The sequence below is a fragment of the Capra hircus genome, chromosome 1 (genome assembly GCF_001704415.2).
Source record: "Capra hircus breed San Clemente chromosome 1, ASM170441v1, whole genome shotgun sequence".
Classification (NCBI taxonomy): Eukaryota; Metazoa; Chordata; class Mammalia; order Artiodactyla; family Bovidae; genus Capra; species Capra hircus.
The window spans coordinates 106,796,655-106,814,005 of record NC_030808.1 but is presented as its reverse complement, the minus strand read 5'-3'; the positions used below and the strand labels follow the sequence as shown (position 1 = coordinate 106,814,005).

Here is a 17,351-nt window from a genome sequence, read left to right as displayed (position 1 = left end):
GAAATTTTTAAAATTAATTGATTTATCTTATTTTTGCTGCACTGGGTCTTTGTTGCTGCACTAGGGCTTTCTCTAGTTGAGAACAGGGACCACCCTCTAGTTGCGGTGCACAGGCTTCTCATCACAGTGGCTTCTCTTGTTGCAGGGTATAGGCTGTAGACACGCAGGCTTCAGTAGCTGTGGTACACGGGCTTCATTGCCTTGCAACATGTGGAATCTTCCTGGATCAGGGATTGAACCAGTGTCCTTTGCATTGCAAGGTGGATTCTTAATCCCTGGACCACCAGGGAAGGCTCTGGAGGCAAACTTGATGCAGAGGAAGCTTTGGTTTTTTTTTGTTTGTTTGTTTTTACAGGAGAGTTATGATAGCATACTTGGATACTGATTGTGGGGCTCCTGTTGAGGAGAAGAAATCAGTGGTGACGGAAAAAGACAGTTGCAACAGGCAAGTCTTTGAACATACAGGAGTGGGTAGGATCTAGTGCACAAATGGACTAGCATTTAGTAGAGGCTTAATAAAAATGGTGAACGATGCACTCTTTCCTCAAGGTGATCAAGTCCAAAGTTGAGACATCGGAGGGAAGCACTCACCAGAATACGAACAGCACCGTATGAAGCGTCACTTCATGAATACAAGAACTTTGAGGAAGAAGCAACACAGTCTCAGTGATGAGGCTTCCCAGAGCACGTAGCGCCTGCTGAACCTTCAAAGATGAGGAAGTGATGTGCAGGATTCTGAGCAAGAGGAACGATATCACTCCAGCCTGAGGAAACAACATGAATGAACAAAAACAAGGAAAGATGAATTTGCAGTATCACTTCATAAAACTCTTACATTCACTACTGTCTACATCATACACAGATAGTTTTCTCCTAAATATTTGGAGCTAAAGTTGGATCATAAAGAAGGCTGAATGCCAAAGAATTGATACTTTTGAATTGTGGTGCTGGAGGACTCTTCGGAGTCCCTTGGATAGCTAGGAGATCAAACCAGTCAGTCCTATAGAAAATCATATTCATTGGAAGGACTGATGCTGAAACTGAAACTTCAATATTTTGGCCACCTGATGCAAAGAGCTGACTCACTGGAAAAGACCCTGACGTGAGGAAAGATTGAGGGCAGGAGGAGAAAGGGGCGGCAGAGGATGAGATGGTTAGATAGCATAACCAACTCAATGAACTTGAATTTTAGCAAACTCCAGGGGCCAGTGGAGGATAGAGGAGCCTGGTGAGCTGCAGTCCAATGGGGTATCAAGGAGTCAAACTCAATAAATGTATGGATACCAAAAAGGAAAGAGATGGGCTAGGAAGAATCGGGAGATTGGGGTTGATGTTTATACACTATTGATGTTTTTGTTGTTGTTTAGTTGCTAAGTTGTGTACGACTCTTTGTGACTCTATGGACTATAGCCCACCAGACTCCTCAGTCCATGGGATTTCCCGGGGCGAATACTGTAGTGGGTTCCCATTTCCTTCTCCAGGGATCTTCCTTACCCAGGAATTGAACTCACATCTCCTGCATTGGCAGGCAGATTCTTTACTGCTGAGCCACCAGGAAGCCCATACACTACTGATTCTATGTAAGAAATGGACAACAGATGGGAACATACTGTATAGTGCAAGGAACTCTACTTAATGCACTGTGGTGCCCTAAATAGGAGGGAAATTCAAAAGAAGAGAGGATGTGTGTATATGTACGGTGATTCATTTTGCTGTGCGGTGGAAACTAACACAACATTGTAAAGCAACTATAATCCAATAAAAATTAATAACCCCTCAAAAAAAAAAGATTAGCGATTTTGAGTACTAATCACAGTGATAGTTACCATGTACGAAATGCTTATGATGTACCCAGTACAGCTCTAAGTGTTTACTAGGCATTAGAAGAGCTCTGATAAACCTAGACAGCATATTAAAAAGCAGAGACATTACTTTGCTGACAAAGGTCTATCTAGTCAAAGCTATGGTTTTTCCAGTAGTCATGTATGGATGTGAGAGTTGGACTGTGAAGAAGGCTGAGCGCCAAAGAATTGATGCTTTTGAACTGTGGTGTTAGAGAAGACTCTTGAGAGTCCCTTGGACTGCAAGGAGATCCAACCAGTGCATCCTAAAGGAAATCAGTCCTGAATATTCATCAGAAGGACTGATGCTGAAACTGAAACTCCAATAGTTTGGCCACCTGATGTGAAGAACCGACACACTGGAAAAGACCCTGATGCTGGGAAAGATTGAGGGTGGGAAGAAAAGGGGATGACAGAGGATGAGATGGTTGGTTGGCATCACCAACGCGATGGACATGAGTTTGAGCAAGCACCGTGAGTTGGTGATGGACAAGGAAGCCCAGCGTGCTGCAGTCCATGGCATCACAAAGAGTCAGACACAACTGAGCGACTGAGCTGAACTGAGGTATCAATTCACTGAATCCCCATGTCCTCTTAAGAAGCAGGCATTATACCTTGCCTCTGGTTTCACAGTAGAGCACATTGAGAAAAAGCAGCAGAACTGGAATATCAGATGAGGCAGGCTGGCCAGAGTCCTGCTTCTCATCCACTGAGCCACATTGACTCTAACAATGAAAGGAATCACATCAGGCCCAGGACAAGTCATCTGTTGTTTCAGGTCCATTTCCCTTGTTAGGAATCCAGGAATTAAGAAGGTGGGGTTGGGAATTGTTACATCCTTCACAAACATGGGAGTTGGCAAGAAGCTTGACAAATGATCCACATTTGTTACTGACATGCTTAAATTTGACCAAATTTCCTTCACTCACCAGTTATAGCTTTATAATAAAAGGCAACTTACTTGTCTCATTTTGCAGTTAAAACTTAACCATTATTCAAGAGCAGGCAGAAATGTCTAAGAACGTATACACCCAAAACACTTACACAAGCTTGCAAAGAAATATGACCAAAAATATTTATTGCAGTGCCTTTTTAAAGTTCAAATATTTGAAACAAGCCTTTAGAAGTGGTTTAATTAAAGTGTGGTACAGCCATTCAAATATTTAACAAGAATGAGATAGATTTAAAGATGAGGAAAAATTCTCATATATAATGTTAAGCAGAAAAGCATGATTTAAAAAAGCATGAAAAAGCAGGCAGAACTCTGCATCTAATTTGATTCTAATTTTGAAAACGAATGCAAATGTTAGTATTATGCAGAGAACGAAGTCTAGAGAAATAACAAATCCCTTAACAGTCATTGCAAGGAAAGGATAACAGACAGCTTCTGACTTCCTCAATTATACATTTCTGGATTGTTTGAATTATTTACAAGCACCTATTCACTTTTGGTATCAGAAGAAAATGACGTTTTGTTTAACTAGACAGAGAGGCAGAGCCGGTGAGAAACGGAGCAGGAAAAGCCGTAGCCTGAAGCTGGGCTCTAATCCTCTCGTCTGTTAACTGCTGCCTCATTTCCTGGCAGCAGAATTTTATGACTGGCTGGCTCTCAACACATTCTCCTGCCAACAGGGCATTGGCCAGCAGGGACATTAGAAATCTTCCTTGAGAGAACTCTAACAAAAGCCTAAGAGGCATTCAACTTGGAAATATGGCCAAAGGGAAAAATCCATAAAAAACACCCATTCCTGCCCCCTCCCTTCCACCCCTACACACTCACCAGCCTTTCTCTCTGGTAGGAAATGGGACCATTAAGCCAATGAAAGGAATTAGGATCATCGTGAAATCGCATTGGTTTGGCTGTGGAAAAAACAAGGACGTTAAGTGCAATTCATCTTTAGAGAACTCCCTTCCCATCAGGCCTCCGAACATACATAACCATAAAAGAAACAGAGATAAATACTCACTAGAATAGCTGCCATTTTAACAGTGGTCCACAAATTTCAGTCTTTCACATCTATTTTATGCCACATTGTGTGTGCCCTTTCCAAAAACTCTGGGAAGCAGAATTTTCAGAAGAGGCCCTAGGAAGTAGAACCCCGGATGTCTCACACCCACTAGCCAAGATCAACTTGGAATAAACTAGAAGCATGAGTATTTTTCATTTTTAAGCAAATGTGTCTCTTCCTGAAAAGCTACTTAAACAATGTATCCATCAAAGAGGAAAGATTGATACATATAAACAATGCAAACAAGCAAGGGAAAGGGAGCCCAGGAATGAAGTCTTCGGTAAAGGGGTGCATTGGTCAACCTGGCTTCCCCTAGACCCTAGTGGTGCAGAGTAAATTTGTATGTGGTTACAAAGTTCTGCTGGTGGCTCAATTGGGAAAGAATCCATCTGCAGTGCAGGAGACCCTGGTTTGATCCCGGGGCAAGAAGATCCCTTGGAGGAAGAAATGGCAACCCACTCCAGTATTCTTGCCTGGGAAATCCCATGGACAGAGGAGCCTGGCAGGCTACAGTCCATGGTGTTGCAGAGTCAGACACAACTTACCAACTACACCATCACCACCACAATGCTCTCCAGGGCCTCGATCCTGTGGGCACTTGGCATGGTGCCCTCTCTGTTCTGTCTCCATGTCAACCGTGCCACCACCAAAACAGACCCAACATGCAGTGAGGAGAATGGGGGCTCTGGGAAAGCAGCCCCTCCCTCCCTCACTGGTCCCATTGAAAGGGATGTGTGCTCCTGCCAGGAGCCAAGAAGCGGCCACCATGGCCTCTGGACAGCCAATTTTGATTCACAAAGGCAAAAATTCAGATGGAAAATCATTATGCAAATTTCTTAAGGTGGTTCTGTGACAAAACCAACAGTAAAATTCACCTTTTCTCAACGCCACCTTCAGTGCCAGACCTCAGATTAGAAAGGAGTAAGGACCTGAGACCAGCCCACACCTCATTTTCATTCCCATTTTATATACTCGCACAAATCTTACTGCTGTTCTTTTTCACACAGAGCTGACTTCATTACTCTGTTAAGCTAAAGAAGAGAGAGGGAATAAATAGGTTGATAAAGTAAGGTTGAGAGAAAAATGATTCAAGTAGTTTGCAAAATAGCTGGGCATCATACTTTAAGACAACATTGTCTCAATAATTTTAATGATTTATTATAGATAAAAAAGTTTAGTTTCTAAAAACTAGCAAAGTGCTTTTTTTTTCAAAATGTTCAACCTTGCTGCATGGCATTTGGGATCTTAGTTCCCTGACCAGGGATCAAACCCACACCCCCTGCATTGGAAGCTCAGCATCTTAACCACTAGACTACCAGGGGAGACCTGAAAAACATATTTTATTCTCAAATTTTTGACGGGCTCTACATAGAGAAAAGCCTCTCCCTGAGTGATATTCTCAATTAAGGCATCAATGAACAATCAGTTTGAAAACACGAATAAAACTTATACTCAATCTATTTCTCCAAAGTGAATCCAGGCGTTTTTTTTTTTTTAATGCTTTCTTTCCACCAGCAACTGGGATGACCTAAAAACAGAGATACTGAGATATGCTATTCAATGAACGAGAACTAGCTTCTTCCATAGGCAAAATCTATTATTCTTCCCTAACAGAGCAAGAACTATGGATCAACAAAATGCTAACGTACATTACACAAAGGAATACTATTCAGCAATAAAAGGGGAAAATACTGATAATGCTACAGTGTAAATGAACCTCAAAGACATTATATTACGTGAAAGAAGCCAGTCACAAAAGACCATGTATTGTATGATTCCATTTATATTAATTGTATAGATAACTCTCCAGAGACCAGAGGTAGTTTAACAGCTGCCTGAGGCTGGGGAAGGAATGGGAATCAACTGGAAGCAGGCATAAGAGATCTCACTCAAGATGAAAATGGACTGAAACTGGATTGTGGTGACAAGTCATGCAACTTGCTAACCTGGGTGGAGCCACTTCAGAGCAAATGATGTGCAAGGCCTCATTTTTGTGACATTAAATGATTTCCTGAGACTTGCCACAGAAGAGACCCCAAAGCAAGCCCAAATAACAAAATTCTAAATTTGTTTCTCATTTAGCAAAGTAGACTATCATCTTCTTACATACTTTCCCTCTGCTTACAGAAGGTGACCTTTGTTTACTTTTCATGGGAAGCTTGCAATTGTCTAAACACTGGAGTTTCACTTGAAGTTGGCTGCAGAATAATTTACTTTGGGGTGGTCAGACAAAATATCCAAATGTTAATCCACATAGGGTCAAATTTACTTAAGCCATGACTTTCAATCCTGTTTTTCTCATTTGGCTAAAAAGGAATTTGAAGGTGGTTTTTTTCCCCCAGTCTTACAACACTTATGAATAAACATTTTACATGTATTTGTATTTCATAAAATCTGAAAGTCTCATTTCATCCTTTCCTTTTAAAATATCATGCAGATGGATGTGTGTACCAGGATTTCAACCTTGTGAGTAACAACAAAATATTCTTTGAGGGAAGAGAATTGGGTAGCTGGGAGTTTACCCTGTTTTTTTAGTCACTAAGCGGTGTCTAACTCTTCTTGAACCCCGTGGACCAGAGGAGCCCACCATGCTCCTCTGTCCTGGGATTTCCCAGGCATGAATATTGGAGTGGGTTGCCATTTCCTTCTCCAGGGGAATCTCTCCAACCCAGGGTCTGAACCCACATCTCCTACTTGGCTGGTAAATTCCTTACCCCTGAGCCACCTGGGAAGCCCTTGTTCTGTTAGGGATGCTAACTTTTCAGTATATATTCTTTAACACCATTAGAATGTTTATCATGCATGTTAACATCCACTGAAAAAGATTTCATGTTTTACAGCTTTACACTTAAATTTGGTAAACCTTAACTAAGTTAATAAGTTTTTAAAAAATGGAATTAAAATATTCTAATCACTTTTGTCCAAATATAATAACAAGGAAATACTATAAGAACTCTGACCAAGTTTTAATGCATAGTTAAATAAGAAAGTTATTTGAAGTCTTCAGTCTCTCCATCTCTAAAACAGAGCTATTATGAAGATTGATGGAATAACTTTTGTAAAATGCAGAATCATTGAGACGGAGTTTTGCAGAGGTAACTTACCCTTGGACAGAAGTAAAATGAAGTTCAGCTGCAAAAGCAATAGATCTCTTTGTCCTGGACATTTGTTACTTACTCATCATTGGATCATTTAGGTTGAATTGGACTTGACTTACGGTGATCAATTATGTCATTTTGTATTATGGGACCAAATTCATTCTTGGATCCTTGGGGACCAAGTTTAGCATTAAATATGTTTGCAACAGCAACTTCATAATCCGCCTGTCAATTTATTCCACTGCCTAGTCATTCTCCTGCCTGTACAATTACTTTAGCTGAAGAAACTGTAATAAACACACCTTAAAATTGTGATGGCACTTACAGTTCACTTACCACTTCTATCAACACATATTTCATCACATTCGACCCTCTTAGCAACCCTGTAGGGGAGGCAAGAGAGACATTACTATGGCTGCTTCAAACAGTCATAGTTAAATCGCCCAACCAGGAATTGGAGAACTGAGATTACAATCTAGGTTCCCCTATTCTCCTTCCACCCAGTTATACAGATTTTACAGTATATATGTAAAAGTTCAGAAAAGGGTGTGTTTATGTATAAAAGCTGTTTTTTTATATTAGAACACAAAGACAATGTGTCGACTTTATCATTTCTCAGTTGTTTTTTCTTTTTTCTGAATGGAATTCGCATGGGTATTGTTTCACCTGCTTTTTGAACTTACTTTGACAGTTATATTACCTAAATTCACATGGGTAGCCGAAGAGTGTTCTTGTGCGATGGGGACCATTCATTTTCATAGTCTCATTTATGACTCACAGATTTGTGTGGGCGTTGAAGAGAAACATCTAAAGAAAGAGGAATGGGAAAAGATTTCTTTCTATATTTAAATATAAGTAATAGAAAAAGTCTGAGCTAAGTTATAAATAACAGTAAAGTGAAATATTCTCTGGAAAATCCATAGCAATGGCATTACTGCTGCCTGGGAAATGTGACCACTTAAAACTCTGGTTTGGAAGACTGGCTTGTTGTAAAACAAATGCTTTTTTTATTGTTATTATTCCATCAGGTCATTGTCATGAAATATCCCAGGTTTACAAGTGTAACAATTGGTTTTATACAGTCCAGCAATTCAAGATGTGTGGTTTTTAACATGTATCATGTATAAGGAAGAGTGACTTGGGATATCATTCGGTGAGTTGCTCTGGGTGGAGGTGGAATCTCGTTATTTTTGGCAGCAAGATGTGAAGACACGTTTATTATTTCAAACACTAACCAGTTATTGTATGACAAAGAAAATATTATTAGGTTCAAATTGCCATCATTATTATTTTTATACACATTGATACAGGCATTAAATAGCACACTGAAGATCAGAATCTGGAAACTTGGACAATATCCACAGCACTGATGTGATTTTGTTGGAGTGCTTCTCAAGACTGACCAAAGTTAAAAGTAATTAAGCTCACTTTGGGACATTGTCTAACTTGGTAGGAGAAGAAATCACCTAATCTGGAAAGGAAACGGATCACAATTTTGTGTAAGTGCTACAACCGCCTTTCTTCAGCTTACAAGGAAATACTTGCTCACAGGAAAGTGTTTCACACTCCTTTTATTCAGTTCCAACTTGCAGAGTCATCTTGCTTCTAAAATGGTTTCAGAGCCAGAGATGGGAGATGGCCACGCCAGTAAGAAACTCATCTTGTCTTTGAATACATGCATTTTTAGAAGTGGACCCCAAAGGCCAACTGTGTAACTGCATTCTAAATTGTTTTGTTTCCATTAGATATATTTAACAAGACTTAGCATCCATTTGAAGTCTCCGCAGGAGTTATTCTAATAATTATGTGCAGTGTTCATAAATAACTTCCACCCCTTCTGTACAGATGTTCTGAAAATACTGTCAGGAAGGCATAAAAGGACAGGTGAAGTGGGGCTATTCAAGTGTGAATGAGCTCCTTCCACTTTTGTTTTCTCTTCAAGATTGATTTAGCTAATGCAAGCTAAAGGAAAGCTAATTATTTTGTGTTTGAGTTAATGTGAGAGCTTACATTATATCCTGAAATGTTAACCAACATCTGAGATATTTACCAACCTATTATTGAATGTATACATATGCCTATACATATATATATGTGTGTGTATAAGTATATATATATATGTATAGGTATACATGCCCCTGGAGTCTCCTCACATTCAGTTCAGTCACTCAGTTGTGTCCGACTCTTTGCAACTCCATGGACTGCAGCACACCAGGCTTCCCTGATCATCACCAACTCCTAGAGCTTGTTCAAACTCATGTCCGTCAAGTCAGTGATGCCATCCAACCATCTCATCCTCTGTTGTCCCCTTCTCCTCCTGCCTTCAATCTTTCCCAGCATCAGAGTCTTTTCCAATGTGTCGGTTCTTCACATCAGGTGGTCAAACTACTGGAGTTTCAGTTTCAGCATCAGTCCTTCCAATGAATATTCAGGATTGATTTCCTTTAGGATGCATTGGTTGGATCTCCTTGCAGTCCAGCGGACTTTCAAGAGCCTTCTCTAACACCACAGTTCAAAAGCATCAATTCTTCGCAGCTCAGCTTTCTTTATAGTCCAACTCTCACATCCATACATGACTACTGGAAAAACCATAGCCTTGACTAGATGGACATTTGTTGGCAAAGTAATGTATCTGCTTTTTAATATGCTGTCTAGGTTGGTCATAACTTTTCTTCCAAGGAGCAAGCATCTTTTAATTTCATGGCTGCAATCACCATCTGTAGTGATTTTGGAGCCCCCCAAAATAAAGTCTCTCACTGTTTCCATTATTTCCCCATCCACGAATTCTTTACCACTACATCACCTGGGAAGTGCTGCTGCTGCTGCTGCTAAGTCGCTTCAGTCGTGTCCGACTCTGTGTGACCCCACAGATGGAAGCCCATCAGGCTCCCCCGTCCCTGGGATTCTCCAGGCAAGAATACCAGAGTGGGTTGCCATTTCCTCCAATGCATGAAAGTGAAAAGTGAAAGAGAAGTCGCTCAGTCATGTCTGACTCTTAGCGACCCCATGGACTGCAGCCTACCAGGCTCTGCCATCCATAGGATTTTCCAGGCAAGAGTATTGGAGTGGGGTGCCATTGCCTTCTCCAGGGAGGTGCTTCTACATATATACAATTATATATTGTATATAACTGTACACACATGGCTTTTATTCTGGGAAATGAGTTATAGTGAGCAGGGCTATAATAGGGAAGTGTTAACACTGAAAAAAAATGGCAAATATTATGGAAATATAAATGATCAAAGCCACAACAAGCAAGAAATCAGAGATAGAAGTATGCATTCATAAAAGAGCATGCTAATGTAAAAACTAGGTAAAAATGAAGAGAAATCAGAAAGCTGAGTAGTTAATTCGTAGTTTAAAGGGAAGTCAGGCACTAAATGTTTGAAAGTCAGCGCAGGTAGGTATGACCCAAGACCCACAAGACTAAAGCAGGGGCTACAAATCTCATTCTGAGGGAAGATCTATACACTCCCAGGAAGATGTGGACTGGACTCTCCCACGCAGTCTGTGATCCTTTGACTGCTGAGTAGACGTAAGATCACCTAAATGAATTTTGTTACCAGGATAAATTGGATTACACATAATGGCTGTTTGCCTATGATTTCTTAAGCTCAGTTCTATCTCTTGGCTAGTAGCAAATGGGCAAACTGAAACATGGCTAAGGACAGTTGATGTATTTAAAGGTCAGGAGAAAAGCACCCCATCCCACACCTCAGAGGTGGAACTGAGTGCCTGCGTTGTAGGAGCCTGGGGAGGTTGCTATAGCAATATGATCACATAGCTGGAATCATTTGTGTACCTAACAGAATTTGAATTTCAAAGTCCACAGGAAGCACAATTAAAAGGACTTTCTTTGGCTTGCTGCATGTTTACAAGGCAGCTACTTAATGGATCAGATTGCATGTGTCTAGCCAGCCCTGAGAACCTGGGTAGGGAGAAAGCTGATATTACTGGCACCCTGGTGCTTGCTCGTTATAATAAGAAGGGGACTGGGGCTCCTAATACTGAGGATGAGGTGAAAATGAGGGAGAATTTACAGACACTGAGCTCAGCCTCTATGTGTGGGCAATCGCGACGTTTCCATCTGTCACAGAGGCCTGCCATCAGAGCAGGGCTCACCCAGAAGATTCCAGGTGGAGAGTTGTTGAGCACAAAGAGAAGGGAGGCTTCTCAGTGGCTCAGCAGGTAAAGAATCTGCTTGCAATGCATGAGACACAGGCGACGCAGATTCGATCCCTGGGTCAGGAAGATCTCCTGGAGGAGGGCATGGCAACCCACTTCAGTATTCTTGCCTGGAGAATCCCATAGACAGAGGAGGCTTGCAAGTCTATGGTCCATGGGGTTGCAGAGTTGGACACAACTAAAACCACTGAGCACACACATGCACAAGGGAAGGGGTTATCAGAGTTGAAAATGAATGGGAAAGGAGTTAGAGGGTGGAAGGTGGAAGAACAAATCCAGCATGCAGAAATCCAAAACACAGGTGAGGTTCCCAAATCCACGTTGTAGGATAGCTTATGTATCAGACGTGAGGCAGACAAAGGTCAGGACAGAGGCAAGCAGATGTGTCAGAATCGCGATTCTGAGATGGAGCACTTGTGTCTGATCCAAGGATTGTCTCATCCCAGGGCTCTCTGTTTATTCCTTGCCAAAGAAAGAGCTATACTCCACCAGCAAGAATGGATTCTGACGTGTATTTACAGGTCTTTTGTTGTTTAGTCACTAAGTCATGTCTGACTCTTTGCAGCACCATGGACTGCAGCACGTCAGGCTTCCCTGTCCTTCACTATCTCCCAGAGTTTGCTCACACTCACATCTGTTGAGTCAGTGATGCCATCCTACCATCTCATCCTCTGTCATCCCCTTCTCTTCCCGCCTTCAATCTTTCCTAGCATCAGGGTCTTTTCCAGTGAGTTCTTCACATCAGGTGGCCAAAGTACTATAGCATCAGCTTCAGCATCAGTCCTTCCAATGAATATTCAAGATTGATTTCCTTTAGGATTGACTGGTTTGATTCCTTGCTGTCCAAGGGACTCTCAAGAGTCGTCTCCAACACCACAGTTTGAAAGCATCAATTCTTCAGTGCTCAGCCGCCTCTATGATCCAGCTCTCACATCTGTACCTGACTGCGGGAAAAACCATAGTTTTGACTAACAGACCTTTGTTGGCAAAGTAGTGTCTCTGCTTTTTAATATGCTGTCTAGGTTTATTATAGCTTGATTGATATCAAAATATGACCGATACCCAGGGATTAGCTTAAGACAAAAAGGGGGAAACAGCATGTCTGCATCCATTTCTACCAGCATCCATAGGAATTACAGCTAAAACAGACCTTGGAAATATCCTTATCGAAGTTGGTTTGTTTTTTTTTTTTCCCATATGTGCAGTGTTACAGGCTACCCCTAGCTGCATGGAAGGGTGGGAAAGCAAATATTTAGATTTTCCAGTATTTATAGCAGACCTGGGCCAGGGAAAAGAGCTTAGAATGGGTATTGGGCTGGGCAGTCCATAAACCTGGGATGGCAAGTGTCAGCGAGTGCTCCATGGCTCCATCTCCATGGCAGACAAACCAGCTGCTAATCAAACAAGCTTGGATGTGGCCTCAAAACTCTTCCCCACAGAGTTTTCCATTCAAATCCTACCAATTAGTCAGTTCTGGTTCATGAGATAAAACCTATTTGTTCTTGATTATTTTCAGCGTTTATGGTAACTCTGAGGTATGACAAGAAAGCTCTTTTAATAAAGATAAAATAATGTGGCTTAAATATCCAAATCCTAGACACAGACTGTGGCACACTGCGGTCCATGGGGTCACAAAGAGTCAGACATGACTTAGCGACTGAACAAGACATACAGAAAGAGCTGGTTTTTGGTCCGAGTCTTTATTTTACAGCTGAAGAAGTTGAAGCCAAGAGTAGCTAGGACTCTTACTCAGTCACCCAAAGAGCTAGTTGAACATGGTCCCTTTTAAAGCAGTTACCTTGAGAGGCTTTATACTTTTTTCAGGCTTGCTGACAGTACTCAGGAGTTCTCCTTTTAGAATGTCTCTCATTTAGCTAATGAGCTGCTAACACAAGAAAATATAGCTCTTCTATTTTGTAGATGCCTTCTGTCTTCTTCCCCATCCTCTGCCCCCACTAACCAATGCTACCCAGCTCACCTACTCATTAATTCAACAGAAATGTGTTGAGAATGAGTGCACCAGATCCACTGTATGGTTTGACTCCAAATGGCTCTGGCCTATTTTGGAAAATCAGATGTGCTCCTGGTCCTTTATGTTCAGCTGACTATCTCCCCACCTTCCGCCCCACCCCCCATCATGCTAAGACTGGTTCATGGAACAAGCTGCCCATTTTAGGTAGTGTTCTAGAGTCAGTACCGCTCAGTAGAACTTTCTGTGATATTGTAGATGTTCCAAAATCTGTACCACATGCAGCACTTACACTGGGACTAGTATAACAGAGAAATTGAATTTTTTATTTTAACTAATTTAAATAGCTACACATGGCTAGTGGCCACCATGTTGGAAAGCACAGTTCTGGATCTTTCCTCCATTTCTTCCCAAATGCATCCCTCTTTGTCTTCCAGATGTTTGTCTCAACCCCCCAGTTTTGATGCCTAGTTCTCTTCTCTTCTCTAGAGCCCCCATGTGGTTGCTTTCATCTCATTTCTTCACTGACTCAACTGCCCTGTTCTAGTTTTGGTGATTCCACGATTCAGAGGGAAATGTTCTATGCTCTAGTCCCAGGTCTGGGAACCTTCAGGGACTGGTCCCCTCCTGATCACCACATTCAAGGGGACAAAGAGATTTAGATGTTTGCCATCCTGCTAGAGACATTCAAAATAATGTCCTGAGGGCTCTTTCTCCTTTCGATTGGAGAGTCATGAAGCTAGAAATTTGCCCTGGATCCTAGGATAGCTTTATCTTTGAGACTGAGCTCAACGGCACTACAGCAAGTAGTCCATGGAAGTCTTTCCCTCTGTACACATAGCACACTTCGGAAACTAGACTGGATGACAATTCTCATTATTGACACTCTGCATGCATGTATGCATGCTAAATCGCTTCAGTCATCTCCAACTCTTTGAGACCCCATGAGCCATACATACCCTGCCAGGCTCTTCTGTCCATGGGATTCTCCAGGCAAGAATACTGAAGTGGATTGCCATGCCCTCTGCAGGGGATCTTCCCAATCCAGGGATCAAACCCATGTCTCCTACGTCTCCTGCATTGGCAGGTGGGTTCTTTACTACTAGCGACACCTGGGAAACCCCCAATTGACTCTCTACAGCACCTCAAGCAATCAGTCACCCACTAGAAAGAAGCAACATTTCATGGTATAATGATCCACTTTGGTGCTTTTCATGGATGTATATTTGTCTGAAGATGCAGAGTTCTTTCAATAGCCATTGTTGGAATCTGAGGTGTCAGAGGTGAGAGAGGGGGTGTTTCTGCCAGGATATATGTCCTGGAGCTTTAACCTTTCCTAAGCAATGTAGCATGATGGACAGCGTATTAAGAGGAAGCAAACCAGTTCACTTACCTCAGATAGGAATGTGGGCTTGCACACAGAGTGTTTTCAGTAGCAAACCTGTGCCTATGAGCTGGTGAGAGTTTGGACTGAAATATTTTTTTGCCCCTGGAAGTTACATAACAATTCAGCAATAACCCTTCATGTAGGTAGAGGCATTGTTAATAAAACTATTAAATTCTCCGGGACTTAGTCCAAAGGCCTCCTTCTAGGCAGGAGACACCCCTAGTGGCTGAACTGGCTTTGGGGCTCTCAATATGGAGAGAACAGAGAAGACTTGGGGAGAGGAGGAAGTTGTCTTTGGAGGGAGGGCAATATTCATGAGGATAAGCCATTTTTCCTCCCCGCCCGAAGAGAGTGGGTCCTGGTTCATTGAGGATAAGAAAGGAGGTCCCACAAAAGTTTGTCATAAAGTTTGGTGTTTATGTCAGAAGGAAAGACTGGATGGTCTTGTTACTTGTTTGGCTGTTGGCTGGGCCATTGGGTCCCAGGCTACCCATTTGAAATTGACTGGTGTTGTTTTGGGGACTCCAAAGAGATCCAGTGCCATAGTCCTTTGTGTCCTAACACAGAAAGAATTCAGCGAAAGGGAAAGTTACAGATAAGAAGGGATTTATTAAAATAGGACACTCATGAGGTTTACAAGCGGGTGGATGAGCGAGCCATGCCCCCAAAACTTACTGGGCTACAGTTTTATAATCAAAGGAAACTTGGAGAGGAGGAGAAGAACTTCTTTGTCTTTCTTGCATAAATGTCATGTTTCCATCATCAGCTTCTCTTCCAGGTTGAACAAGGGAGTTTTCTTGTCCCTGTATGGTCAAGCTAGTCCCACAAATATTGTCTCCTATGTGTGCAGAGAGCATGTCCTAACTTACGAGCTCACTGGGCAGGATGTGGGTTTCATGCCACCATTGTTTTATTGTTTGGGAGCATGATCTGGTGCTTTTGTCATATGGTTTTGTTGCAAAGCAAGACTACTTGGTTTTGTGGTTAAGCAAAACTGTTTTCTTGAGTAATCATTAACTTACAGGGGTCTCCCATATTTTTTTCTACTTACAATCCCCTAGTGGGATTAACTATTTAATCAGTTACTTTGTCCCTTTACTCTGTCCCTATCACAAATTCTTGCAGATGGGCAAAGAACCCTGGGGAGAGGTAGCGTGGTAGATGGAGTTGGGGTGGGATGGGGGGCGGACAAGAAAGATCTGATCCAAGCCTTCAGGCCCAAGGTTCAGAGGCTAGGGAAGGAAGAGGAAATTGGGGCTGCAGGGATACAGGAATGCTGAACTTGGAGTACAGTTGAGGAGCATGGGAGGAGGTGTGTCTCCCAAGCACCACCAAAGCCAGGAGTTGCTCAAGTGCCTTGGGAGTGCTGACAATGGAACTGGGTCAATGGTAACAATTGGGAAAGGGGACCAAACCTCGATGCACGCTCTTGCTTAAGGAAACAGTTTCCCTCCTCTGCAGAGCTCAGGAATAAGAGGTGAGCACTGAAGAGGGCAGGCCACCCCATGGCCCCTCCTCCAGGCTCCTACAGCCACAGGTAACCCTGAACTCAGGAAAGGAGAAAAGGTTTGAATCAAACATGAGGGTGGAGTTTTTAAATGATTAGGACTGAGTTTTAATAACTGGGTCATGTTATTTAAATTACTGAAATGAGGCGGATTTACAGAGTTGGACTAAGATAACATGAAGGAAGCCCTTGAGCCAGAGCAGCAAAGCATAGATGGAGACAGATATTGAGACAGTAATGCCATTTCATGAATGCACCTGCATGGGTTGATTAACCCATCACTGAACTGGTTAAACACTTAACTGGCCTTGGGGTGCAGGTGCTGGGTCTCAAAGCTATGGGCTGAGTGCTGCACTAACAGCTGGGTGCCCTTCAGCATATCCTGTGAAATCTAGTTCTCAACTTTCTGTTTGGAAATTGGGGTGCTAATATATCTTAAATCACACAGTTATGAGACTTACATGAAATAATATCTGTATACATTCAAAAATTAAAAGAAGTTGCTCTTCGCAGTTCACTCTTCCATGGGTCACCTTTGTACAATCTCCTTCATCTTAGCTCCAGGGTTGCTGCCTCTTGGCCTGATCCTGACTGCAAAGGTCCTCCCAGCTCTCATGTCCCTGACTACTAATGACATCAGCTTCTTTCCTGCCTCAGAGTTCTCCCAGACCCCTCTCCACTCCATGCTGGATTTGTTTTCCCTTCAGGCTCTCAGTAGTGACCACCAGACATCTCTTCTTTTTGTCTCAACAACTTTTTGTCTTCCCCTTGAATATCCTGGGCCCCTGAGTTAGCACTGCCACTCCAGGACTCGTCCACATCCCTTAGGGACCCTCTAGGAAGGGCTGCTCTAGACCCCTACCCAGGTCGCTGACTCTTCTCAGCCACACTAGCCTGGAAAATTCAGGCCAGCTCAGCACAGAGCTGCTCAGCTCTGCTAGCAGATGTTTTTATTTAACTGAGATGTGGGAACTTCCCTGGTGGTCCAGTGGTTGGGAACCCACCTTCTAAATAGGGGACTCAGTTTGATCCTTGATCAGGGGGCTAAGATCCCATGTCCAACAGAGCAACTAAGCCCACGTCCTACAACTTCTGAGCCCCTGTTTCTGGGCACCACAACGAAGATTCCTCGTGCCACAACTAAGACCCAAAATAGGCAAATAAGTAATAATTGTTTTTTGAAAACCTGAAGTATAACTTATCTAGGGCCTCCCTGGTGGTTCAGCCATAAAGAATATGCCTGCAATGCAGTAGATGTGGGTTTGATCCCTGGGTCAGGAAGATCCCCTGGAGAAGGGAATGGCTACCCACTCCAGCCTAGAGAATCCCAAGGAGAGTGGAGCCTGGCAGGGGGT

The 17,351-nt window shown here is 42.6% G+C and overlaps 1 protein-coding gene across 1 annotated transcript in view; it reads right to left on the bottom strand.

The window, feature by feature from the left end:
* LOC102180430 overlaps positions 1-4,480 on the bottom strand; it is a 149,286-nt gene extending 144,806 nt beyond the window's left edge. The window contains exons 1-2 of the mRNA XM_018050332.1: positions 4,396-4,480; positions 3,622-3,701 (exon numbers count right to left, since the gene is read on the bottom strand). Of these exons, the coding sequence (XP_017905821.1) occupies positions 3,622-3,701; positions 4,396-4,480 (165 nt within the window). The remainder of the gene's footprint in view (positions 1-3,621; positions 3,702-4,395) is intronic.